The sequence below is a fragment of the Salmo salar genome, chromosome 13 (assembly GCF_965601325.2).
Source record: "Salmo salar chromosome 13, fSalSal1, whole genome shotgun sequence".
Classification (NCBI taxonomy): domain Eukaryota; kingdom Metazoa; phylum Chordata; class Actinopteri; order Salmoniformes; family Salmonidae; genus Salmo; species Salmo salar.
The window spans coordinates 83,109,219-83,135,350 of NC_138303.1; the positions used below are offsets into that span (position 1 = coordinate 83,109,219).

Sequence of the window (26,132 nt, forward strand, 5' to 3'; positions counted from 1 at the left end):
ATGTACAAAACAAGTTACGAACAATGCAAAAAAACTAACTAAATAGCATGGTTGGTTAAGAGCCGATAAGACGGCAGCCATCCCCTGCGGAGCCATCATATTATCCTTTCGACATACGCCTAGTTTCCTGAATCGGGTCACATTTTAGTGGCCTTTTATTGTCCCCAGCACAAGGTGCACCTGTGTAATGATCATGCTTTTTAGTCAGCTTCTTGATATGCCACAATTGTCAGGTGGATGGATTATCTTGGCAAAGGAGAAATGCTCACGACCAGGGATGTAAACAAATTTGTTCACAAAATTTGAGAGAAATAATATTTTTGTGCATATGGATTTTTATTTTTTTCAGCTCATGAAACATAGGACCAACACTTTACATGTTGCGTTAAAATTGTTTTGTTTTTGTTCAGTAGACATATGAGCACCGGTGGAATTAGAAAAAAACTGTTTCCACACGGTTACACCAAATCCACCTATAGATATTGGTCTTGAAAATGGGGATGGGTATATTCCTACAATACTAAACAGAAGTGTGTTAAGATTTTCAAAACATAGCGAACATAATTGGATTTGCAAGTCATGACACATGGCAAACAAACAGGATGATGAAAAGCCACAACAAGTACATGATGGGCATTCGGGTAACCAATACATAATACGATAGTTTCTCCTATTTATTTTCCCAGAATTACTGAGTACACGCATGACCTGAGTCGGCGTGAGGTGGACTCCACCATCGCCCAGGCCTTCAAGCTCTACAGCGACGTCATCCCACTGGACTTCAAGCAGATCTACAGTGACACCGCTGACATCATGATCCTGTTTGGAGCCAAATGTGATTTCTGTTCAGTCACTCCCGTTCAGAGATAGAGTTGATATGTTGAACCACAAGCATGTTTTGTATTTGTTCATTTATTTGTTCATTTAAGAGCAATTGTATTAAGAACACTGATTATTCCCTTTTTAAACCAGACCACGGTGACTTCTACCCCTTCGATGGGCCGAATGGTGTCTTGGCCCATGCAAACTCACCAGGAGAAGGCGAAGGTGGTGACACACACTTTGATGAAGATGAGTCTTGGACTCTGAGCCAGAGAGGTACAGGATCAAAGAAACAACACCAATAAACCCTACAGTTGCTGTACTAAAATACTTAAAATCAATTCTGACAGTAACGTCATAGTTTTTACCTAAGCATTTCTCTCTGACTCTACAACAGGGATAAACCTGCTTCTGGTGGCGGCCCATGAGTTTGGCCATGCTCTTGGATTGGACCACTCACGAGACAGCTCAGCTCTGATGTACCCCACATATCACTTCGTGAACACAAAAGGATACAGGCTACCTGCAGACGACAGGCGGGGAGTACAGGCCTTGTACGGTGAGTGAGTGTTCAGCCCATTGTGAGAAGGTGGCGACAATTAAACATTAAACGGCTACATCAGGGCCCGTATTCATAAATTGTCTTAGAGTAGGAGTGCTGATCTAGAATCTGGTCCCCCCCTCTTATTCAGTCAGTTAAAGAGAAAACTGATCCTTTATCAGCTCTTCTACTGTGAGACACTTCGTGAATATTGGCCCTGATCCTCACAGTACTAGGGCAAATGGTACTGGGTATTAACAGAATATCTATTTTCATAACCTAATATTTCATGGAGTTATTGAAACATTACTCTTCAATTTGTAAGGTGTCCGGACAACACCAGGTCGACCGGAACCAACAAGACCCAAGCCTAAACCAAAGCCCAAACCAGAACCTAAGCCTGATCCTAAACCCAAGCCTAGACCAGAACCCAGACCAAACCCTCCAGAAAGATGTAACAGGAACCTTGTCTTTGATGCTGCCAGTACCATTCGGAGTGAGCTGTACTTCTTCAAAGATGGGTGAGACGAGCACACACTAACATTCTTTCAATACGTTTTCAAAGGGAAGGGTACACTGCTGCTACCTTGCTTTCCAACCAAGGTGCATGAATTGAGGACCACAATGGAAATACATATTAAAACTTTTGTGTCATTCTTGATTAATTTAATGGCATTGTACGATATCCACATGCGTGGTTGTATTGTCTTTAAAATGGCCAAATAAATAAATACAAATTTAAACCTGAGGTAAGGAGGAGATTCAGGAACACTTGGAGGACAATGGAATTAAATAAAAAAGCTTATTTATTACAAGTAGAACATGTTTTTTTATATAGTTTTATAATGAGTTGAATCAATTTATTTTCATCATGCTGTAAGCACAATTTCTTTTGAAATGTAGATGCTTCATAGAAAGTGCTGTTGTATATATCACAAAATGTGCACGGAATCTTCCTATTGTTGCAATGCAAGCAAGCAAAGTATTGTCAAAATCATGAAACACATTTTCGGTTTGTCTATCAGGTATTACTGGAAGAAGAGTGGCTATTGGAATGGAGTAATGACGAAGACAGTGAAGGGAACCTGGCCTAGCATTAGCCATGTTGATGCTGCATATGAATACAAGGGACGAGACATCGCCTTACTATTTGAAGGTACAGTATTAGCCTATGCTAGGCTAAGCCCAGCCCAAGTTGCCCAACCCAGTAATCCGACAAGTACACAGTGAATTCTCTTGCTTTAGTAATAGCAGTGCTTAGATAGCCTAGGTACTCCATTTTCTGGCACTGGTTTGAGTGGGAAGGATAGAGAACCTGCTCTCTCCCATATCTGGAGTATACACTGAGTATACCAAACATTCCTAGTATTGAGTTGCATACTCAGTGTGTAACGATCCTAATCTTTTCTCCAACATTTCCTCTCACAGGAAGAAGGTACTGGGGCACCAGAGGCCTTACTGTCCTATCAGGTTATCCCAAATCCATCTACAACTTTGGCTTCCCCTCATACGTAACCAAGATAGACTCTGCAGTTCATGTGGCATCCACAGGGAAAACCCTATTCTTTGTGAGAAACAAATACTGGAGGTGCGTGACAGTGAGACACTAAATGTGCCTAAATATCTTATTAACTAATGGTCTCCTGTTGTATTCAAACTCATATATTGAAACCAAATGTACTGCAGTATCCTAAATGTGTTCTGATCTATACCACAGCTTCAATGAAAGGATGAGCACAATGGACCGTGGCTACCCCAGAAGCATTTCCCAGGATTTCCATGGTATTGGCAGGAAAGTTGATGCTGCTTTTGAAAACCATGGTAGGTGGTGGTGACACTGAAGACACAATACAATCAACCTACCTCAAGTCTTCACATGTTGCTAATACATCTTCTGTGTTTGTTCCTTCAGGTTACCTGTACTTTTCAGATGGCCCCAGGCAAACAGAATACCACTATCCATCAAAGAGGGTGAACCGTGTCTTGTTGAACTATGGATGGCTGGACTGCTACTAAAAAGAGAATCATTAATAATTTTCAGCTGTACAAAGTATTTATGTTGTCATCAAGAGTTGCGACTATACCCAATTGGCAATATAGTATTTTTCTACATATATGCATTTTCAAAGATGACTTTACTGATACCAGTTTTGGAACAAGTGTTCAATTTGATCAGAGAACATTATCATGACACAAGGCGAGACCCAGATGCAGAAACAGGAGGCAGATGGTTGGAGTCTTACAATGTTTAATAATCCAAAAGTTGTAGGCAAGAGAATGGTCATGGACAGGCAAAAGGTCAAAACCAGGAGTCCAGGAGGCACAGAGTGGCAGAAAGACTCGTGATTAAGGCAGGCAGAATGGTCCGGTAGGCGGATACAGAGTCTAGAACAGGCAAGGGTCAAAACCAGGAGGACTAGAAAAAAGAGAATCGCAAAGGCAGGCATATGGGGGGAAAAAACACAGGTTGACTTGGAACATACAAGACGAACTAGCACAGAAAACACAGGGATAAATACATTGGGGAAAACAAGCGACACCTGGAGGGGGTGGAGACAACGAGGACAGGTGAAACTGATCAGGGTGTGACAACATGTCTGAATTTATTGAAATATGTTGAAAATATTTTTCTACAACTTGGGAGTGCATGGAGTTTATTGAGGAATATGTGACAGACCTGATGTTGCACACACAAACAGTCTATTTCATATATTCATAGTGCATTTGCTATGAACAATTGTTATAGGAAATTATGGGAAATTACTATCCTTCTTTACGGAGGATTTGAATGGGTGACGGAAGCCTAGATATAGAACACCCCATTTTTCACATGAATTAAAACTATGTCACTACGTCATTAAAAATATCATGTATTTTTTTACTGAAAGATACTGTTGTAAACACATAGATGTTTTTAGTTGTTTTCTTCTAGGCCTTCAGGCAGGGAATCTACACCAGTTTGAAACTAGAAAGTTTGAGCTACTTTATTAGCACTGGTCCTAAGTAAAATGGTGGACGCATTCAAACTAGAATTTCTGTCTATGGCGCTTCCTCACTCACCAACCCATAGCAATATAATACATGTGCTTGACTTGTGGAGCAAACCGACATGAATAGAACATTTAGCAACTCTTCATTGCTTCTTTGTTGTTGTTAAACCAACAAGTTTAGTGTAACCGGCCCTTGGCCTTCCTAAGGGTCTTTACAGACTGACCTATGAAGGAGAATTTTATGTTTTCAAAATGGGCCCAATTGCAATATTGCCAATCTATTGGTCAGTTCAAAAACCCATTGCCCAGATTTTTGTAACATCCTTCATGTGTCTGTTGTAAACCCTGATGGGGGCCCAAATGTCTTGATAGCCTAACAATGAAGAAAACGATTTTATCTAGGCCCTACTTCCACTGTCTTCGAGTTGCTGAATTTTCTTCACTGCTGTCTATGGTTGGGAAGAACTTTTGATAGGTTTTGATAAACATTCTGATGAGGGTTGTAACTCTTTGAGCAGAGTGGCATGTTCAAGATCATCTTTCTCGGGGGCCAAGGAGCTAACTCTGCATAACTCTGCACGGATCATTCAGGGCACTTGTTTTGATCCCCACCTGGTTAGCTAAAAAAATACAAATTATAATAATAGTTTTTGTTGTTGCCTGTTTTGCATGTTATTTTGGCATTAATACGTGTGTCACACATCAGTTTGCAAACAATAAAGCCGCATACAAACATGGTCTCTGTTTTGCTTTCTTGAGTAAGGCAGCTCCAAAATGCAGGTGTTTCAGCCTAGCTTAGTGCTCTCTGTGGTGGTGGGGCAGCCAGCGGAAAATACAGAGTGTAGGGGTTGGTAATGTTCTCTATCTGCGCCGTAATTGGCTCAGTGTTCTGTCACTCATGGGGACACTACATTTTGAATGGTCATCCAACTCGGAATTCCAAGTCGGGAACTTGGGCCTCTTCTGAGCTCCGACATGAAGATCACTGACGTCATGATTCAACCTTGTTATTTTTCGAGTTGAGCCTTTAAAAAGTCAGTTGTCTTGAAAAAAAACTATAAATCAAGAGAATGTCAGACTTTGATGACAAAGTTTGATGACAAAATTTGCCCACAAGAATGACCGCCGAGTCACCTTCCTGTTCAAGTGAGCACAGCACAACAAGATGAGTGCAAAAATCTATTGTATGCTGCTGCATAAATTATGCAATATGCCAGATATGTATACTGTAACTAAGAAAGTAATACAAAGTGTATGTTGTGCAGTAAGCTGTTAGTAGCCCATGTGCCTCACCCACTAAGAAAGTAATACAAAGTGTATGTTGTGCAGTAAGCTGTTAGTAGCCCATGTGCCTCACCCTAATAATTTGGTCCCTTTCCCCCTCATAACTTAGCCTACTGTTCTGACTTGGTGGTGCACATGTAGCCTATAGCCTGTTTTAGAGAAATGTCATCATCGAATATTGTAAGATCAAATTTCAAATTAAATCAAATTTATTTTTATATAGCCCTTCGTACATCAGCTGATATCTCAAAGTGCTGTACAGAAACCCAGCCTAAAACCCCAAACAGCAAGCAAAGCATGTGAAAGAAGCACGGTGGCTAGGAAAAACTCCCTAGGAAAAACTCCCTAGAAAGGCCAAAAACCTAGGAAGAAACCTAGAGAGGAACCAGGCTATGAGGAGTGGCCAGACCTCTTCTGGCTGTGCAGGGTGGATATTATAACAGAACATGGTGAAGATGTTAAAATGTTAAAATGTTCATAAATGACCAGCATGGTCAAATAATAATAATCATAGTAGTTGTCGAGGGTGCAACAAGCACGTCCGGTGAACAGGTCAGGGTTCCATAGCCGCAGGCAGAACAGTTGAAACTGGAGCAGCAGCACGGCCAGGTGGACTGGGGAAAGCAAGGAGTCATCATACCAGGTAGTCCTGAGGCATGGTCCTAGGGCTCAGGTCCTCCGAGAGAAAGACAGAAAGAGAGAAAGAGAGAATTAGAGCGAGCATATTTAAATTCACACAGGACACCGGATAAGACAAGAGAAATACTCCAGATGTAACAGACTGACCCTAGCCCCCCGACACATAAACTACTGCAGCATAAATACTGGAGGCTGAGACAGGAGGGATCAGAAGACACTGTGGCCCCATCCGATGATACCCCCGGACAGGGCCAAACAGGCAAGATATAACCCCACCCACTTTGCCAAAGCACAGCCCCCACACCACTAGAGGGATGTCTCCAACCACCAACTTACCGTCCTAAGACAAGGCCGAGTATAGCCCACAACGATCTCCGCCATGGCACAACCCAAGGGGGGGGGGGGGCGCCAACCCAGACAGGAAGACCACGTCAGTGACTCAACCCACTCAAGTGACGCACCCCTCCCATGGACGGCATGGAAGAACACCAGTAAACCAGTGACTCAGCCCCTGTAAAAGGGTTAGAGGCAGAGAATCCCAGTGGGAAGAGGGGAACCGGCAAGGCAGAGACAGCAAGGGCGGTTCGTTGCTCCAGCCTTTCCGTTCACCTTCACACTCCTGGGCCAGACTATACTTAATCATAGGACCTACTGAAGAGATAAGTCTTCAGTAAAGACTTAAAGGTTGAGACTGAGTCTGCGTCTCTCACATTGGTAGGCAGACCATTCCATAAAAATGGAGCTCTATAGGAGAAAGCCCTACCTCCAGCCGTTTGCTTAGAAATTCTAGGGACAATTAGGAGGCCTGCGTCTTGTGACCGTAGCGTACGTGTAGGTATGTACGGCAGGACCAAATCGGAAAGATAGGTAGGAGCAAGCCCATGTAATGCTTTGTAGGTTAGCAGTAAAACCTTGAAATCAGCCCTTGCCTTAACAGGAAGCCAGTGTAGGGAGGCTAGCACTGGAGTAATATGATCAAATTTTTTGGTTCTAGTCAGGATTCTAGCAGCCGTATTTAGCACTAACTGAAGTTTATTTAGTGCTTTATCCGGGTAGCCGGAAAGTAGAGCATTGCAGTAGTCCAGCCTAGAAGTAACAAAAGCATGGATTAATTTTTCTGCGTCATTTTTGGACAGAAAGTTTCTGATTTTTGCAATGTTACGTAGATGGAAAAAAGCTGTCCTTGAAACAGTCTTGATATGTTCTTCAAAAGAGAGATCAGGGTCCAGAGTAACGCCGAGGTCCTTCACAGTTTTATTTGAGACGACTGTACAACCATCCAGATTAATTGTCAGATTCAACAGAAGATCTCTTTGTTTCTTGGGACCTAGAACAAGCATCTCTGTTTTGTCCGAGTTTAAAAGTAGAAAGTTTGCAGCCATCCACTTCTTTATGTCTGAAACACAGGCTTCTAGCGAGGGCAATTTTGGGGCTTCACCATGTTTCATTGAAATGTACAGCTGTGTGTCGTCCGCATAGCAGTGAAATTTAACATTATGTTTTCGAATGACATCCCCAAGAGGTAAAATATATAGTGAAAACAATAGTGGTCCTAAAACGGAACCTTGAGGAACACCGAAATTTACAATTGATTTGTCAGAGGACAAACCATTCACAGAGACAAACTGATATCTTTCCGACAGATAAGATCTAAACCAGGCCAGAACTTGTCCATGTAGACCAATTTGGGTTTCCAATCCCTCCAAAAGAATGTGGTGATCGATGGTAACAAAAGCGGCACTAAGATCTAGGAGCACGAGGACAGATGCAGAGCCTCGGTCTGACGTCATTAAAAGGTCATTTACCACCTTCACAAGTGCAGTCTCAGTGCTATGATGGGGTCCAGACTGAAGCGTTTCGTATACATTGTTTGTCTTCAGGAAGGCAGTGAGTTGCTGCGCAACAGCTTTTTCTAAAATTTTTGAGAGGAATGGAAGATTCGATATAGGCCGATAGTTTTTTATAATTTCTGGATCAAGATTCGGCTTTTTCAAGAGAGGCTTTAATACTGCCACTTTTAGTGAGCTTGGTACACATCCGGTGGATAGAGAGCCGTTTACTATGTTCAACATAGGAGGGCCAAGCACAGGAAGCAGCTCTTTCAGTAGTTTAGTTGGAATAGGGTCCAGTATGCAGCTTGAGGGTTTGGAGGCCATGATTATTTTCATCATTGTGTCAAGAGATATAGTACTAAAACACTTTAGTATCTCCCTTGATCCTAGGTCCTGGCAGAGTTGTGTAGACTCAGGACAATGGAGCTTTGGAGGAATACCCAGATTTAAAGAGGAGTCTGTAATTTGCTTTCTAATGATCATGATCTTTTCCTCAAAGAAGTTCATAAATGTATTACTGCTGAAGTGAAAGCCATCCTCCATTTGCGAAGGCTGCTTTTTAGTTAGCTTTGCGACAGTATCAAAAAGAAATTTCGGATTGTTCTTATTTTCCTCAATTAAGTTGGAAAAATAGGATGATCGAGCAGCAGTGAGGGCTCTTCGATACTGCACGGTACTGTCTTTCCAAGCTAGTCGGAAGACTTCCAGTTTGGTGTGGCACCATTTCCGTTCCAATTTTCTGGAAGCTTGCTTCAGAGCTCGTGTATTTTCTGTATACCAGGGAGCTAGTTTCTTGTGACAGATGTTTTTAGTTTTTAGGGGTGCAACTGCATCTAGGGTATTGCGCAAGGTTAAATTGAGTTCCTCAGTTAGGTGGTTAACTGATTTTTGTCCTCTGACGTCCTTGGGTAGGCAGAGGCAGTCTGGAAGGGCATCAAGGAATCTTTGGGTTGTCTGAGAATTTATAGCACGACTTTTAATGCTCCTTGGTTGGGGTCTGAGCAGATTATTTGTTGCAATTGCAAACGTAATAAAATGGTGGTCCGATAGTCCAGGATTATGAGGAAAAACATTAAGATCCACAACATTTATTCCATGGGACAAAACTAGGTCCAGAGTATGACTGTGGCAGTGAGTAGGTCCAGAGACATGTTGGACAAAACCCACTGAGTCGATGATGGCTCCGAAAGCCTTTTGGAGTGGGTCTGTGGACTTTTCCATGTGAATGTTAAAGTCACCAAAAATTAGAATATTATCTGCTATGACTACAAGATCCGATAGGAATTCAGGGAACTCAGTGAGGAACACTGCATATGGCCCAGGAGGCCTGTAAACAGTAGCTATAAAAAGTGAGTGAGTAGGCTGCATAGATTTCATGACTAGAAGCTCAAAAGACGAAAACGTCATTGTTTTTTTTTTTGTAAATTGAAATTTGCTATCGTAAATGTTAGCAACACCTCCGCCTTTGCGGGATGCGCGGGGGATATGGTCACTAGTGTAACCAGGGGGTGAGGCCTCATTTAACACAGTAAATTCATCAGGCTTAAGCCATGTTTCAGTCAGGCCAATCACATCAAGATTATTATCAGTGATTAGTTCATTGACTATAACTGCCTTGGAAGTGAGGGATCTAACATTAAGTAACCCAATTTTGAGATGTGAGGTATCACAATCTCTTTCAATAATGGCAGGAATGGAGGAGGTCTTTATACTAGTGAGATTGCTAAGGCGAACACCGCCATTTTTAATTTTGCCCAACCTAGATCGAGGCACAGACACGGTCTCAATGGGGAAAGCTGAGCTGACTACGCTGACTGTGCTAGTGGCAGACTCCACTAAGCTGGCAGGCTGGCTAATAGCCTGCTGCCTGGCCTGCACCCTATTTCATTGTGGAGTTAGAGGAGTTAGAGCCCTGTCTATGTTCGTAGATAAGATGAGAGCACCCCTCCAGCTAGGATGGAGTCCGTTACTCCTCAACAGGCCAGGCTTGGTCCTGTTTGTGGGTGAGTCCCAGAAAGAGGGCCAATTATCTACAAATTCTATCTTTTGGGAGGGGCAGAAAACAGTTTTCAACCAGCGATTGAGTTGTGAGACTCTGCTGTAGAGCTCATCACTCCCCCTAACTGGGAGGGGGCCAGAGACAATTAATCGATGCCGACACATCTTTCATTCTTTGCTTAAATGCTCCCTTTCTTTATCCACCTGACTTGGTGTACAGGGAGAATACTGTAAGAACGGCCCATGTCCTGAATTCTGTTGCTGTACATTTGAAAAGTGCTGAACAAATAGTTAAATTAACTACGTCCGTCCTAGCTCGCTCGTTAATATCTTAATTTAAATTATGGATTGCCTCTTATCCGCCGTCCCCTTATGCCATAGTTTGTACATCTGAATTGTCAGTAGAAACCACATTTGTTTAAGCAAGTCAGCCATATCAGCTGTTTTTTAAAAGGCAGTAAATGAGGCTGAATGAACTGTTTTGCTGCCAGACAAGGCTACGGTGATAGCCAGGTGTAGCAGTTGTATGGATTCACTCCATGGTGCTGAAAAGAAAGCTCTGCTGTTGGCACAGCTTTGTGTAGGCCCTAACAGTTTGTGGGCACCTTTTGTCACCATTATAGTGCAATTAATGTATTGTTTAGTGTTGTGTTGTGGCTTCGCTGGCATGCATTTAAAACTTTTGTTTGTTTGCCCCACCAAGATTTACATCCTAAAATTGCCAATGGCACAGATATCATTAATATAATATTATTTAAGTAAAAGTCAGGAGAGACTTTGCATTGAATGAATGGCAACGGAATAATGTTCATGAATCATGTCCATACTTGTTTACTTCGAATACTTAAAAGAGAGCGCTTTTCTTAACCTTGAACGTTTCTAGAACTACAAGTCTACAATCATATTTTGTCTACAACATCACTGACTACAATGACCACAATGCAAATTGACATAACACATTTTCCACACACACCTCTCGCCCTGATTGGTCCATTGGATTGGCTCTGTGCTTGATCGAGTCCCTTACCGGTGTGTCGTGAGCAACAACAGTGGAATTGGCGGTTTGCCTTTAAAAGAAAAGGCCTTATCGAAACTGATGCAAAAGAATAACATTTTCGAAAACATGCCACAATTGGACTAGATAATGCTAAACAAGGTTGGAATGTTGTTATATAAATTAAACAGAAGACAATTATTAGTTAATTTGACAAATCTGTAGAACACACTGTGGATGTATTTGAATTCAGAATTGTATTGGAGGCATACTTATATGCACTACAGCCTAACAGCCTAACCTGCACCCATGAAATGTTGTATCAGCCCACTCAGTGACACCCACAGAACATAACTACGTAGAATTTACACACATATTAGAGTCTTAGCTCTTATTGCAGGACTTGACTGTGGGAAACCACCTTTCCAGTCAGTCTATTGTGTGTACTGGACATTCATATTGCAATTTACAGCCTGACCTATGGATTGTGCACCCATGAAATGCGGTATCAGCCTTCTCAGTGCACCCACAGAACACAACTATGTAGAGTTTACACAAATATTAGTGTCTTAGGTCTAATCCCACCGTACATTCTCCGCTATGCAATCTGGTTTCAGAGCTGGTCATGGGTGCACCTCAGCCACGCTCAAGGTCCTAAACGATATCATAACCGCCATCGATAAGAGACATTACTGTGCAGCCGTATTCATCGACCTGGCCAAGGCTTTCGACTCTGTTAATCACCACATTCTTATCGGCAGACTCAACAGCCTTGGTTTCTCAAATGACATGCTTCGAAGTACGGTAATGGAATATTTAGAATTTTTTTGTCACGAAACGTGTCGGGCGCGTCACCCTTCTTTATCCTTCGGATAGTGTCTTGAACGCATGAACAAAACGGCGCTATTTGGATATAACTATGGATTATTTGTAACCAAACCAACATTTGTTATTGAAGTAGAAGTCCTGGGAGTGCATTCTGACGAAGAACAGCAAAGGTAATCAAACTTTTCTAATAATAAATCGGCATTTGGTGAGTACCACACTTGGTGGGTGTCAAAATAGCTAGCCTGTGATGGCCGGGCTATCTACTCAGAATATTGCAAAATGTGCTTTCACCGAAAAGCTATTTTAAAATCGGACATAGCGAGTGCATAAAGGAGTTCTGTATCTATAATTCTTAAAATAATTATGTTTTTTGTGAACGTTTATCGTGAGTAATTTAGTAAATTCACGGTGGGAATGCTAGTCACATGCTAGTCACATGCTAATGTAAAAAGCTGGTTTTTGATATAAATATGAACTTGATTGAACAAAACATGCATGTATAGTATAACATAATGTCCTAGGATTGTCATCTGATGAAGATCATCAAAGGTTAGTGCTGCATTTAGCTTTGGTTTGGGTTTATGTGACATTATATGCTAGCTTGAAAAATGGGTGTCTGATTATTTCTGGCTGGGTACTCTGCTGACATAATCTAATGTTTTTCTTTCATTGTAAAGCCTTTTGTTGTTGGGATGTTTGTCCTGCTGTTGTTGGGATGTTTGTCCTGCTGTTGTTGGGATGTTTGTCCTGCTGTTGTTGGGTGTTTGTCCACAAAGGGATGACGTAGCGGTCTGTCTGCCTCTTCAATAGTCACAGAGCGCTTAGCCACAGTTTTTAAATGCATAATGTAATTAATTATATTTGGCTTAGCCTTCTGAACACTAAGGCAGTGATTGGCGAGGTTATATGCCTTTGGCTTTTTAGATGTGCAGTTCAATGTACATTTCTATTGTCAGTATTATATGGTTTATTGTGGTAAAGATGATTGCATCTCAGACATCTCAATGACAACAGTGCTATTTATCATAAGCATGACCTTATTTCTATTACAGGATATTGGATGACTGTCATTCATATTCCATTCACCCAATTCAATGTAACATCGATAGGTTTAGGCTACTACATGATACTAAAATTTTCCCTACAGTATACCCATCATGAGGTTGCTACAACCTAGCCTATGCATGAACGTTTACAACATAGGCGCACACAGGTTGAGAGAAATTATTTAGGTGACAGACAGTGGCACATGGACAGACAGGTATGTTTATCCCCGTTTAATAACCATTTTAACAGAATCGGTGGAATGAATAGACCCATGATTACGCGTAAACACAGTTCACTTTTATAGCAGCAACATTGTATTCCTTCTCACATCTTCTCGTTTGTGGACTTCAATGCACAACACATCAGCTCTATGTGACCAGGCAAAAAAAACTTTCCAAGTCAAACCATATAACCGCTACACACAGGATACATCGTTGTCACCATATTAGCTAAAGTAACGTCATAGTCAACACAGCTAATAGAACTAAAGCGTTAGTAAACCCACAGTCAGTAAGCAGTTTAGCAGTTACACCAGCGGACCCCGGTGGAAATAAATTAGTCAAATCAAAAGCTTACCTTGACTTGGAAGAGTTCCAGTGTTGTGTTGGATAGTCATAGCCAGCTAGCTAACATAGCATCCCTCTGAGCAGGGTGTTTGAGTAGGCTGAACTAGCTAGCTGCATTTGCTAGCTAAGTGAAAGTGAAAAAAAGGGACCAACTCTATCTCAATCTTGTTCAAAACTGTTAAACTATTGTCTCTCTCTTTGAGTCAACTACTCATCACATTTTATGCACTGCAGTGCTAGCTAGCTGTAGCTTATTGTTACGCACACCTCTAGGAAGAGGGAATGCAACACCCTGCTACAACTCAACTTCCCGTGGAGTGAAAGACATATGAGACTGTAGGTGCGAGTAAGGATGACAAAAGGCAGAGAATTTACCATTTACTAAGAATTTATTCCATCACACGGTATTTTTGGGGAAAAAGGGCTTGACGGAACCAAAGCAAAGAAAGTAAATATCAAAGCCCCCTCTCCTACCTTACCTGCCTACCCACTACCTGGTGCGCTAACCAAAACACAGGGGGTGATCCGCCCAGGTTTTACCTAGTGTGCATAGACAGTGAATACTACGGGTTATGTATGCCCGCAGGCCTCTTGCCTAAGCACTCCCTAGGTGCCTTCCCCTTCCCCCCGGGAACAAATGAAACAGAATAATCCAAACGTAATTAAACAATTTCAAGAATCAAAAACACAGTTCTATTGGCACACACATACCTCAAATCAGCGGCTACAAAAATACTTAACAAAACCTGTCTCTCAGTCACAACCAAGACAGGACACACTCATCATCTCCCTCTCAGCAACAGAACACTGGCTTATATAGCTGGAAAAGGAGTCGGTAATTGAAGACAGCTGTTTCTGACGAGAGGGCGGGGTCAGCTCCAATCATCAAATGGGGCCGACCAATCAGCAGCTTGGGGGAATTTCAGGAAGCCATCCTAAAATACACACATACAAAACCACAACACAGAAACTGGGGAACGTAACACTTACGCTTTTGGAACTAGATTCATTCTCTGATCCTTTGATTGGGTTGACAACATGTCAGTTCATGCTGCAAGAGCTCTGATAGGTTGGAGGACATCCTCTGGAAGTTGTCATAATTACTGTGTAAGTCTATGGAAGGGGGTAAGAACCATGAGCCTCCTAGGTGTTGTATTGAAGTCAATGTACTCAGAGGAGGACGGAAGCTAGCTGTCCTCCGGCTACACAATAGCGCTACCCTATAGGAGTGCTGTTGAGGCTCCTGTAGACCTTCATTGCAAAACAGTGTGTTTTATTCAATTATTTTGTGACGTGAATATATTTAATATAGTTTTATCTAAAGAATATAACTTTTTAAATGTTTTAAAAATTTTATTTTTATGAAATTCATGAAGGAGAATGGTCCTCCTCTTCCTCCTCTGAGGAGCCTCCACTGGATGACAACTACTGTAACATTTGCCCACCACTTCCCTCCAAATGATCTAAAGAAAATCTGTCTGTTATTATCAAGATTGCCTCAAAAGTCCAGGCTTCTCATGTTCCAATAGTTGAGTCAATGAGACAAGTTTTGGAAGGATGGAAGCGAGATAAGTAGCCCAGTGTTTCTTTTTGAGGTTTCATGCGTGGTCATCATGCCATAGGGAACTTAGGACTGACTTGCTGTCAGTAAAAACATTTATTTCATTACCTCAGTCACCTCTCATCCATGGTTTAATTAAATAAAACAACCTGTTGATTTAACTGAAAGAAGAAAGCAAAAGTTCATCTCACCAATGCCAAAGATATGTCAAGTTGTTCTGTCCCATTTGGCCTATATATTGTTTCCCCTTCTTTCCAGGCAGAGAACTTAGTCATACGGCATGTTAAATATTGACTGTATCAAAGTCCTGAGGCCATAGAGTTTCAGTGTGTAGACATTTCAAGGGCCTGTTGTGTGTAGCTATCCTCTCAAGAACCTCTCAAGAATTCATGAAATCCGCATTGAAACTTCCTATAGAGACTGTAAACAAGGTGGCTTTCCACCGAGTACACAGACTTGGAGCTCGGAGCGACAAGACCAAGGGTCCCCGATCGATCATCGCAACATTTGAACACTACCAACAAAAGGAGCTGATCAAAAGCAGAGGAAGGGAGCTTAAAGGGACCAAATTTGGTCTCAATGACCAATTTCCAAAGGAGATAAATGAACGTCGTAAGAGACTGTATCCGGTACAAAGACAACAAAGGATGGATGGTAGGCGTACCTTTATCATTGTGGACAAACTCTTTATAGATGGACAGCTATTCCGAGACAGCTCCATAACACCGTGGCTGTACTAAATTCTACAGGGACTTCAGGTTATGAAAAAAAAGAAGGTATGGGAACTAAAAATATCTGAACATTATGAAGTGGATATGAACACACACGTACTCAACTACATGCTTGCTTACGCATACGGACTTATACATACACACACGTGATCTCGCTCTCTTCTCTCACTCTATCTTTCTCTCTTTTCTCTTCTCTCCCTCTCTCTCTATTGTCGAGAACTGCTTTATAACTTAATGTGTTTATTGTTTGTCTATCTTTTTTATGTATTTGTCTACAAGTTTATATATGTTTACAACAAGCAAGGGGAAGATATCAAAATAGGGGCATTGGGGAATAATAACATATTGTACGGAATACATTTGTACTGTAGTGAAGCCGTCTCTAGAGTAATGCAAGGTCTCTTTCATGATCATGTGAAACGTCAATTGCTATGGAAATGCTGGGATGTGTTTTTCAATTATGTTTAAGGTAACTATGATGCAACTATGATGGTGATACGATATGGATTACAATTATGAATATTAAGGCTATACGCACTACATGTTACACACATAGACACTCATACATGCTAATTGGCAGTTATTATTTATTTGGACATCACACATTATAGTCTTACTCTTATACAGACATCATACACACTCTCATTATATCATATCCAATATCATACACATCAACCTACTCAGATTTGTAACACACATCATTTGTCTCAATTTTCTAACATCTGTGGCATTGGCTCACAGGCACAGGCAAGGGTATAAAAAAATATTGCTAGAACCTATTTCTTGAATTCTAAATATCAGACATTTGAAAGCTCTAGTTTTGACCTTCATAATACCTCTGATGGCAGTAACTTTACAAGCACTAATTATGGTAAATTTAACCTGAGAATAGTATCTAGTTATGGTAAGGGGTGAAATAAGTATAGCTAGTTATAATTGAAACGAGTTGAGAGATTATAAAAAAAGAAGAGCAGTCTTTACATGGCTAAAAGAAAAGGAATATAACATATACTGTTTACAGGAAACTCACTCTACATCCTTAGATGAAGTTGCGTGGAAAAAGGAATGGGGTGGTGAAATAATTTTCTGTCATGGACAAAGGAACTCAAAGGGTGTGATGATATTAATTAACAAAAATGTTGATCTGAATGTGCAAATAATCAGGAATGATTCGCAAGGAAGGTGGATCCTTTTGAATATGAAAGTGGACGAAAAAGAGATTTGGCTCATTAATCTATATGGTCCAAATCAGGATTATCCACACTTCTTCGAAAAACATTTATACCAATTTATTGAACTTACAGGCAACAAATTATCTAATCATTATAGTAGGAGACTATAACACAGTGTTAAGTACCTCAATGGACCGTAAAGGTAATCACTCTACAAACTATCATCACCGTGCCCTTAAGGAAATCACAAATATTATGGACACATTAGAAATAGTGGATATTTGGAGACTAAAAAACCCCGACCTAGTGAGATATACATGGAAGAGACTTAATCAAGCTAGTCTTGACTACTTTCTTGTCTCTTTCTCTCTTTCATCCAAGGTTAAAAAAGTTTTAATAGGAGACAAAATGCGATCGGATCATCACCTAATTGGCTTTCACATAACTCTTATAGATTTTCCACGTGGACGGAGATATTGGAAATTTAATCAAAGTTTACTGGAGGACAACTTATTTTTAACTAAGACAAAATAATTTATAACTGAATTTTTCCAGTATAATATAAGTTCAGCAAATCCCCTTATTGTTTGGGATACCTTTAAATGTACCTCAGGGGTCATTCAATTCAATATTCATGTGTCACGGTTGTCTAAATGATCGGACCAAAATGCAGCGTCTGTTTCATTCCACATATTTATTAGACTGTGAAACTTAATGCAATACCAAAATAAACTGAAGGACAAAACAACAAACCGTGACGCAGGAGGAACAAACACTACTCACAAAATAATAATCACCCACAAAAACAGGTGGTACAAACATCAACTTAAATATGACCTCCAATTAGAGACAACGACAACTGGCTGCCCCTAATTGGAGGTCATGCCAAACAAAAACCAACATAGAAATACAAAACTAGAAACTGAACATAGAAATACAAAAACAGACAAACACCCCCTGTCACACCCTGACCTACTCTACCATAGAAAATAACAACTTACTATGGTCAGGACGTGACAGTACCCCCCCAAAGGTGCAGACTCCGACCGCACCTACAAAAACAACAACAGAACCCCACCAAACAGCAACCCCCCCCCAAAAAAACACAAAGGGAGGGTAGGGTGGGTGACTAATGTCGATGGCGGTGGCTCTGGTTCCGGGCGTAGTACCCCCCGCCCGCTGATCCCCCCGCTTCTGTGTGTCCAGAGGAACCAGACCATGGATCATCGCCGGAGGCTTCGGACCGCCAACCGCCGCTGAAGACTCTGGGCCGCCGACCGCCGCTGAAGACTCTGGGCCGCCAACCGCCGCTGAAGACTCCGGGCCGCAGACCTCCGCTGAAGACTCCGGGCCGCGGACCGCCACTGAAGACTCCGGGCCGCGGACCGCCGCTGAAGGCTCCGGGCCGCGGACCGCCGGTGAAGGCTCTGGGCCGCCGACCGCCGCTGAAGACTCCGGGCCGCGGACCGCCGCTGAAGGCTCCGGTCGCTGGAGGCTCCGGGCTGGGAAGCATCGCTGGAGGCTCCGGGCTGAGGAACGTCGCTGGAGGCTCCGGTCTGGGTAGCGTCGCTGGAGGCTCCGGATTGGGGAGCGTCGCTGGAGGCTCCGGACTGGGGAGCGTCGCTGGAGGCCTGATGCGTGGGACTGGCATAGGAGGTGGCAGACAAGTAACACGCACCTCAGGGCGAGTGCGGGGAGCAGGAACAGGACACCCCGGACTGGGCAGGCGCACTGGAGGCCTGATGCGTGGAGCTGGCATAGGAGGCGCCAGACTAGTAACACGCACCTCAGGGCGAGTGCGAGGAGGAGGCACAGGACGTACTGGGCTCCGGAGGCGCACCGGAGGCCTGGAGCTTAGAGCTGGCACACCCCGTCCTGGCTGGATGGTTATTTGAGCCAAGTAAGGGCGGAGCGCCGGCACAGGACGAACTGGGCTGTGCTGGTGAATGGGGGGTACTGTGCGTAGAGCAGGCGCAGGATAACCTGGACCGAAGAGACGCACTGGAGACCAGGTACGCTGAGCTGGCGCACTTCTTCCTGGCTGACGGCCGAACCCTAGCACAGCAACGGTGAGGAGCTTGCACCGAGCGCACCAGGCTGTGAGTGCGCACTGGCGACACAGTGCGCATCACCGCATAACACGGTGCTTGCTCGGTCACTCCCTCCCCACGGTAAGCACAGGGAGTTGGCTCAGGTCTTAAAACTGCCTTAGCCAATCTGCCCGTGTTCCCCCCCAAAACATGTTTTGGGTGCTGCCTCTTGTCCTTGTCTCTTGGTGGATATAGCACCTCATAGTATCGCCGCTCCGCTCTTGCTGCCTCGATCTCCTCCTTCGGACGGCGATACTCCCCAGCCTGCCTCCAGGGTCCTTTCCCATCCAATATCTCCTCCCAAGTCCATTTGTCCCGCTGCTCCATTCCACGCTGCTTGGTCCTTTGGCGGTGGGTGATTCTGTCACGGTTGTCTAAATGATCGGACCAAAATGCAGCGTCTGTTTCGTTCCACATATTTATTAGACTGTGAAACTTAATGCAATACCAAAATAAACTGAAGGATAAAACAACAAACCGTGACGCAGGAGGAACAAACACTACTCACAAAATAATAATCACGCACAAAAACAGGTGGGACAAACATCAACTTAAATATGACCTCCAATTAGAGACAACGACAACCGGCTACCTCTAATTGGAGGCCATGCCAAACAAAAACCAAAATAGAAATACAAAACTAGAAACTGAACATAGAAATACAAAAACAGACAAACACCCCCTGTCACGCCCTGACCTACTCTACCATAGAAAATAACAACTTACTATGGTCAGGACGTGACATCATCAATAATAAAAAAAGCAGTTTCTGGCTTAAGAAACAAGACTAACAAGGGAAATCCATGAACTAATAGTACAGGTAAGATAGCAAAAAAACGATACTACAGAGATACAAAATAAGTTAGAGGAAAAACAAAAATAACTTGAGGAACTTATTCAAGAATAATCTAATGTAATATATTACAAAAATAAACAAACTGGATGAAATATGGAGAAAAATGCACAAAATTCTTCCTGAATCTCCAATACAGGAACGCTAACAAAAATAATTTGCAGAAACTTGTTACTGAAGACGGAGTCATCTATAATTCTCCAAATTATATTTTAAAAGAGGAAGCTAATTATTTTAGGCAGATGTTCTCTTTTCCATCTCATCCTGAATGAAGATTACGGTAAGGAATTCTTTCCAAATAATGTAAAAAATGTAAAATTAACAAATGTCCAGAAAGATCAGTGCGAAGGCCAAATTACAGAGGAAGAACTTTTTAAGGCTATTAAATCCTTTCAGTCTGGAAAAACCCCAGGGCTTGATGGCATACCGGTAGAGGTATATCAAGTATTTTTTTATATACTAAAAGCTCCATTGTTAGATTGTTTTAACTACTCCTATAGAGATGGTAGTCTGTCAGGTACTCAGCAGGAAGGTCTGATTTCTCTATTATTTAAACAAGACCCAGATGGCAAATATAAAGACCCGGTCTATCTAAAAAACTGGAGGCCCCTTACACTTCAATGTTGTGATGCAAAAATACTAGCAAAATGCATAGCACTCAGAATTTAAAGGGTTTTACCAGGTATTGTTCATCCTGATCAGACAGGTTTTTAACATGGACGATACATTGGAGATAATATACGACAACTACTAGAAATAATAGAACATCATTAAACATATAAGAAGCCAGGAATGGTATTTATAGCGGATTTTGAAAAGGCAATTGGTCAAGACTGGATTTTATTTATAAATGCCTGGATGTTTTTAATTTCGGTAACTCTCTTATTAAATGGGTAAAAATAATGTATAGCAACCCCAGGTGTAAAATAGTAAATAACGGATACTTCTCAGAGAGTTTTGAATTGTCAAGAGGAGTTTAACAAGGGTGTCCGCTGTCACCATATCTATTTGTTATGGCCATCGAAATGCTAGCTATAAAAATCAGATCCAATAACAACATTAGAGGATTAGAAATCCAAGGCTTAAAAACAAAGGTGGCCATGTATGCCAATGACTTAAGTGTTATGTTAAGTCCGCAAGCTAGATCCCTGCAATGTCTCATTAAAGATCTCGATAACTTTTCTGTACTCTCTGGACTAAAACCTAATTATGATAAGTGTACAATATTACATATTGGATCCTTAAAAAATACAACTTTTACATTACCCTGCAGCTTACCTATAAAATGGGCTGATGGTGAAGTAGACATACTCGGTATTCAAAACACAAGATATAAATAAGCTCTCCACAATGAATTTCAAAAGAAAACTTGTAAAAATAGACAAGATCCTGCAACCATGGAGAGGTAAATACCTGTCTATTTATGGAAAAATTGCCCTGATTAACTCCTTAGTCATATCTCACTTGGGGACAAGTGGGAGTGGAGTTGCTATGTGAGAGAGAGAATGATGGTCAAAAGATAAAGGGAAAAAAGTCAAAATAAAACATAATAAAAGTACATTTGAATGACACTAAGTGGCAGTGTTCTTACAACTAATGCCGGTTTGCCTGAGGCTGATGACGTGCAGGTGTTTGTACACATGCATATACACACACTCTCATTCAAATAAACACATACAAGAACACACACATACAAGTAATAGAGCCAGACATGCACACAAACATATACAGTAGGCATTGCTGTTATGATTTCAGTTGTCCTTGATGTCCTATTGTTATTTTTATTTATACATTTTTTTGCATTGTTAGTTGCTGTTTTCTTCTGTCTTTTCCTTTTTTCTCTTTAGTTCATTCTCTTGGTTTTTGGTGCATTGGGGGGTTCTTGGGGGAGGGGAATGGAATTCATTGTATTTTATTGTTTTTGACCACTTCCCTCCAAATGATCTAAAGAAAATCTGTCTGTTGTTATCAAAATTGCCTCAAAAGTCCAGGCTTCTCACGTTTCAATAGTTGAGTCAATGAGACAAGTTTTGGAAGGATGGAAGCGAGATAAGTAGCCCAGTGTTTCTTTTTGAGGTTTCATGCGTGGTCATCATGCCATAGGGAACTTAGGACTGACTTGCTGTCAGTAAAAACATTTATTTCATTACCTCAGTCACCTCTCATCCATGGTTTAATTAAATAAAACAACCAGTTGATTTAACTGAAAGAAGAAAGCAAAAGTTCATCCCACCAGTGACAAAGATATTTGAAATTGTTCTGTCCCATTTGGCCTATATATTGTTTCCCCTTCTTTCCAGGCAGAGAACTTAGTCATACGGCATGTTAAATATTGACTGAGTACTTAGGTAGTGTATCAAAGTCCTGAGGCCATAGAGTTTCAGTGTGTAGACATTTCAAGGGCCTGTTGTGTGTAGCTATCCTCTCAAGAACCTGGTCATAATGCCTTTCCTGGTTATTGATTAACAGCCAAGAAGAAAGGCTTAACATGTCCAGAGAACCCGGGGCCTTTGTATACACAGTATGAACAACTATTTCACCATCTTTTCACGTCATTCTATTGAATTAATTTAGGGAATGTGGGAATGTACTTAGGTAATTGCGGTCCCATGTGGCTCAGTTGCTAAAGCATGTGACTTGTAAAGCCAGGGCTGTGAATTTGATTCCCATGGGGATCAGTATGAAAACAAAAGTGTGAAAAATGTATGCACACTCTGGATAAGAACATCTGCTAAATGACTAAAATGTATTCTAAGAAGGAGAGGTTTTTAGGTATACAATAATTGTATAATATATATTTTTTTTGTAGCTTATGTATTTTTTCAGTTACAGTGTAAACAATATATTGCACGTGATTTTTACATTCAAATGGTCTTTTCTCAATGACATACTCCTCGCGTCCACTCTCCTCATCTCCTTCTCAAAACCCATTGGCGGGGAAGGTCAGAGAGGGACCTCTGGCTTTCTCATCCAATGTGTTTTGAGAAGGAGACGAGGAGAGAGGATGCGAGGAGTGTGCAATTGAGAAAAGGCCAATGTATGGTCATTGGGGAGACAGGTGACCGCCTACTTCCGGTCCTAGACAACAGTGTGTTAGTGCTATTGTTTTCATTGGTCAGAAGCTTAGTGGTCTTGTCATTTTCTTTGGCCACCATGGAGTCTTTCCAATAAATTAGATTAATTTAACATACAATGTAATGAACTTACTTGTAGAGTTTGTAATATACGGTAATGTAAATGAATTGGAGCAGATGTGAGGGTGGAAGATTCTGTCAATTTATCCTACAAAATCTTCAAAAGCACACAAATATACTCTAGGCTACTACCCAGTTAAATCTTTTTGTATGCATTATTATCACAATGTTTTTTTCATTTTGAAGGTTGGTCTTTAGGGCAGCAGGTAGCCTAGTGGTTAGAGTGTTGAGCTCGTAACCGCAAGGTTGCGAGATCGAATCCCTGAGCTGACAAGGTAAAACTCTGTCGTTCTGCCCCTGAACAAGGAGGTTAACCCACTAGGCCGTCATTGTTAATAAGAATTTGTTCTTTACTGACTTGCCTGGTTAAATAAAAAAATAAGTATGCAGGTTTCACAGGTGTTTTGGATGGTTGTCTAGTTATTATTCCCACATGACCTGGCAGAGATGACAACTAGATTGTTAGGGGAGATTGCCATGCAATATGAATCCAAACGTCCTATAAAGAGAGGAACAACATCGTTATGAAGTGATTCTGTTCTCATAGAGACATTTTATACACCCTTCTCAGAGTTAGCCACAATATTGTATACTGTATGTTTCAATCTCACAGAAGTGATCATAATGCACAACCTACCCCTAAAAGCAGATGTGTGTCATGACTGTCCTGTAAGAATCCAAATAGGTCAGATCAGCTTTGCAATAAATAACTTCAACCAGACCCTATCTCACCCACAGAGGGTGAAGAAGGGAACTGGTCAGGGGTTGACAGCTCATGCCCTGTTGTAAATCAAGGACAGAACATTCAGCTATCTCCCTCTTCAAATTCACCCAAGGAATATGCCTTTGTCTACACAGACATTTTCCCGCTGAAACTAACACGTTCTAAAGCAAATAATGGAACAATATTTCTAACATAGAACGTGGGGAATGAGCAGAAGTGACCTAAAATAACACTGTTCTCAGTTTGATTGTTACTTTGTGATATCATTAAAAATGTTAAAGGAAATACTATAACAAAATATACAGCACCAGTACCGTTTTTTCATAATTTTGACAATTTTCTACATTGTAGAATAATAGTGAAGACATCAAAACTATGAAATAACACATATGGAATCATGTAGTAACAAAAAGTGTTAAACAAAGTAGCCACCCTTTGCCTTGATGACAGCTTTGCACACTCTTGGCATTCATGATGAATGCTTTTCCAAAAGTCTTGAAGGAGTTCCCACATATGCTGAGCACTTGTTGGCTGCTTTTCCTTCACTCTGTGGTCCAACTCATCCCAAACAATCTCAAATGGGTTGAGGTCGGGTGATTGTGGAGGCCAGAACATCTGATGGAGCGTCACTCTCCTTCTTGGTCAAACAGCCCTTATACAGCCTGGAGGTGTGTTTTGGGTCATTGTTCTGTTGAAAAACAAATGCTAGTCCCACTATGTGCAAACCAAATAGGACGGCATATCGCTGCAGAATGCTGTGTTAGCCATGCTGGTTATGTGCGTCTTGAATTTTAAATAAATCACAGACAGTGTCACCAGCAAAGCACCCCCACACCACCACCTCCCCCTCCATGCTTCATGGTGGGAACCACACATGTGGAGATAATCCATTCACCTACTCTCACAAAGATACAGTGGTTGGAACAAAAAATCTCAAATTTGGACTCGTCAGACCAAAGGACAGATTTCCACCAGTCTAATGTCCTTTGCTATTGTTTCTTGGCCCAAGCAAGTTTTCTTATTGGTGTCCTTTTGTAGTGGTTTCTTTGCAGCAATTCAACCATGAAGGCCTGATTCACGCAGTCTGCAATCTGAGGTGCAGTTAACTCTACTGAATTTATGCTCAGCAGCAGAGGTAGCTCTGGGTCTTCCTTCCTGTGGCGGTCCTCATGAGAGCCAGTTTCATCAAAGCGCTTGATGGTTTTTGCAACTGCACTTGAAGAAACTTTCAAAGTTGTTGAAATTTTCCAGGTTGACTAACCTTCATGGCTTAAAGTAATGATGGACTGTTGTTTCTCTTTGCTTATTTGAGTTGTTCTTGCCATAATATGGACTTGGTCTTTTACCAAATAGGTTTATCTTCTGTATACCCCTCTACCTTGTCACAACACAACTGATTGGCTGAAACGCATTAAGAAGGAAAGAAATTACACAAATTAACTTTTAACAAGGCACACCTGTTAATTTAAATGCATTCCAGATGACTTCCTCGTGAAGCTGGTTGAGAGAATGCCAAGACTGTGGAAAGCTGTCATCGAGGCAAAGTGGCTACTAAATATTTTTGTATTTGTTTAACACTTTTTTGGTTACTACATATGTGCTATTTCATAGTTTTGATGTCTTCACTATTATTCTACAATGTAGAAAATACTATTAAAAAAATACTATAAAAATACTCTCTTTCCTTAAGAGTAGGCTAGGCCTACAGATGATGGCAGTCTAGGTCATAGGAAACTATGCAGAATTTCCTTTTTTTATGTATTATTTCTTACATTGTTACCCCAGGAAATCTTAAGTCTTATTACATACAGCTGGAAAGAACTATTGGATATCAGAGCAACGTCAACTTACCAACATTACGACCAGAACAACGACTTTCCCAAAGCAGATCCTCTCTTCGGACCATGACCCAGGACAATGGATCTAATCCCAGCAGCTGACCGAAAACAACAGCGACGCAGAAAGGGCAGACGGAGTGGGCTTTTGCTCAGGCTTTGTAAACTGGCACGTCGCTCACCGTTCCCGAGCATACTACTCGCCAATATCCAGTTTCTTGACTACAAGGTAGATGAAATTTGAGCAAGGGTTGCCTTCCAGAGAGACAGAGATTATAACATTGTCTGTTTCACGGAAACATGGCTCTCTTGGGCTTTGTTGTTAGAATCGGTCCTTCTCCATGCATCGCGCCGACAGAGATAAACACCTCTCTGGGAAGAGGAAGGGCGGTGGTGCATGCTTTATGATTAACAACTCATGGTGTGATCAT

The 26,132-nt window shown here is 41.6% G+C and overlaps 2 protein-coding genes across 2 annotated transcripts in view; both read left to right on the top strand.

Annotated features, from left to right (window-relative positions):
• mmp30 (matrix metallopeptidase 30) overlaps positions 1-5,091 on the top strand; it is a 51,607-nt gene extending 46,516 nt beyond the window's left edge. The window contains exons 19-26 of the mRNA XM_082960373.1: positions 687-835; positions 973-1,098; positions 1,220-1,381; positions 1,689-1,884; positions 2,389-2,519; positions 2,792-2,951; positions 3,081-3,184; positions 3,276-5,091. Coding sequence (XP_082816499.1) covers positions 687-835; positions 973-1,098; positions 1,220-1,381; positions 1,689-1,884; positions 2,389-2,519; positions 2,792-2,951; positions 3,081-3,184; positions 3,276-3,379 — 1,132 coding nt within the window. The 3' untranslated portion in view covers positions 3,380-5,091. The remainder of the gene's footprint in view (positions 1-686; positions 836-972; positions 1,099-1,219; positions 1,382-1,688; positions 1,885-2,388; positions 2,520-2,791; positions 2,952-3,080; positions 3,185-3,275) is intronic.
• A 10,423-nt stretch (positions 5,092-15,514) lies between these two features.
• Positions 15,515-26,132, top strand: part of LOC106567922 (transmembrane serine protease 2) — a 40,565-nt gene continuing 29,947 nt past the window's right edge. The window contains exon 1 of the mRNA XM_014137816.3: positions 15,515-15,878. The gene's annotated coding sequence lies outside the window, so the exon portion shown is untranslated. The remainder of the gene's footprint in view (positions 15,879-26,132) is intronic.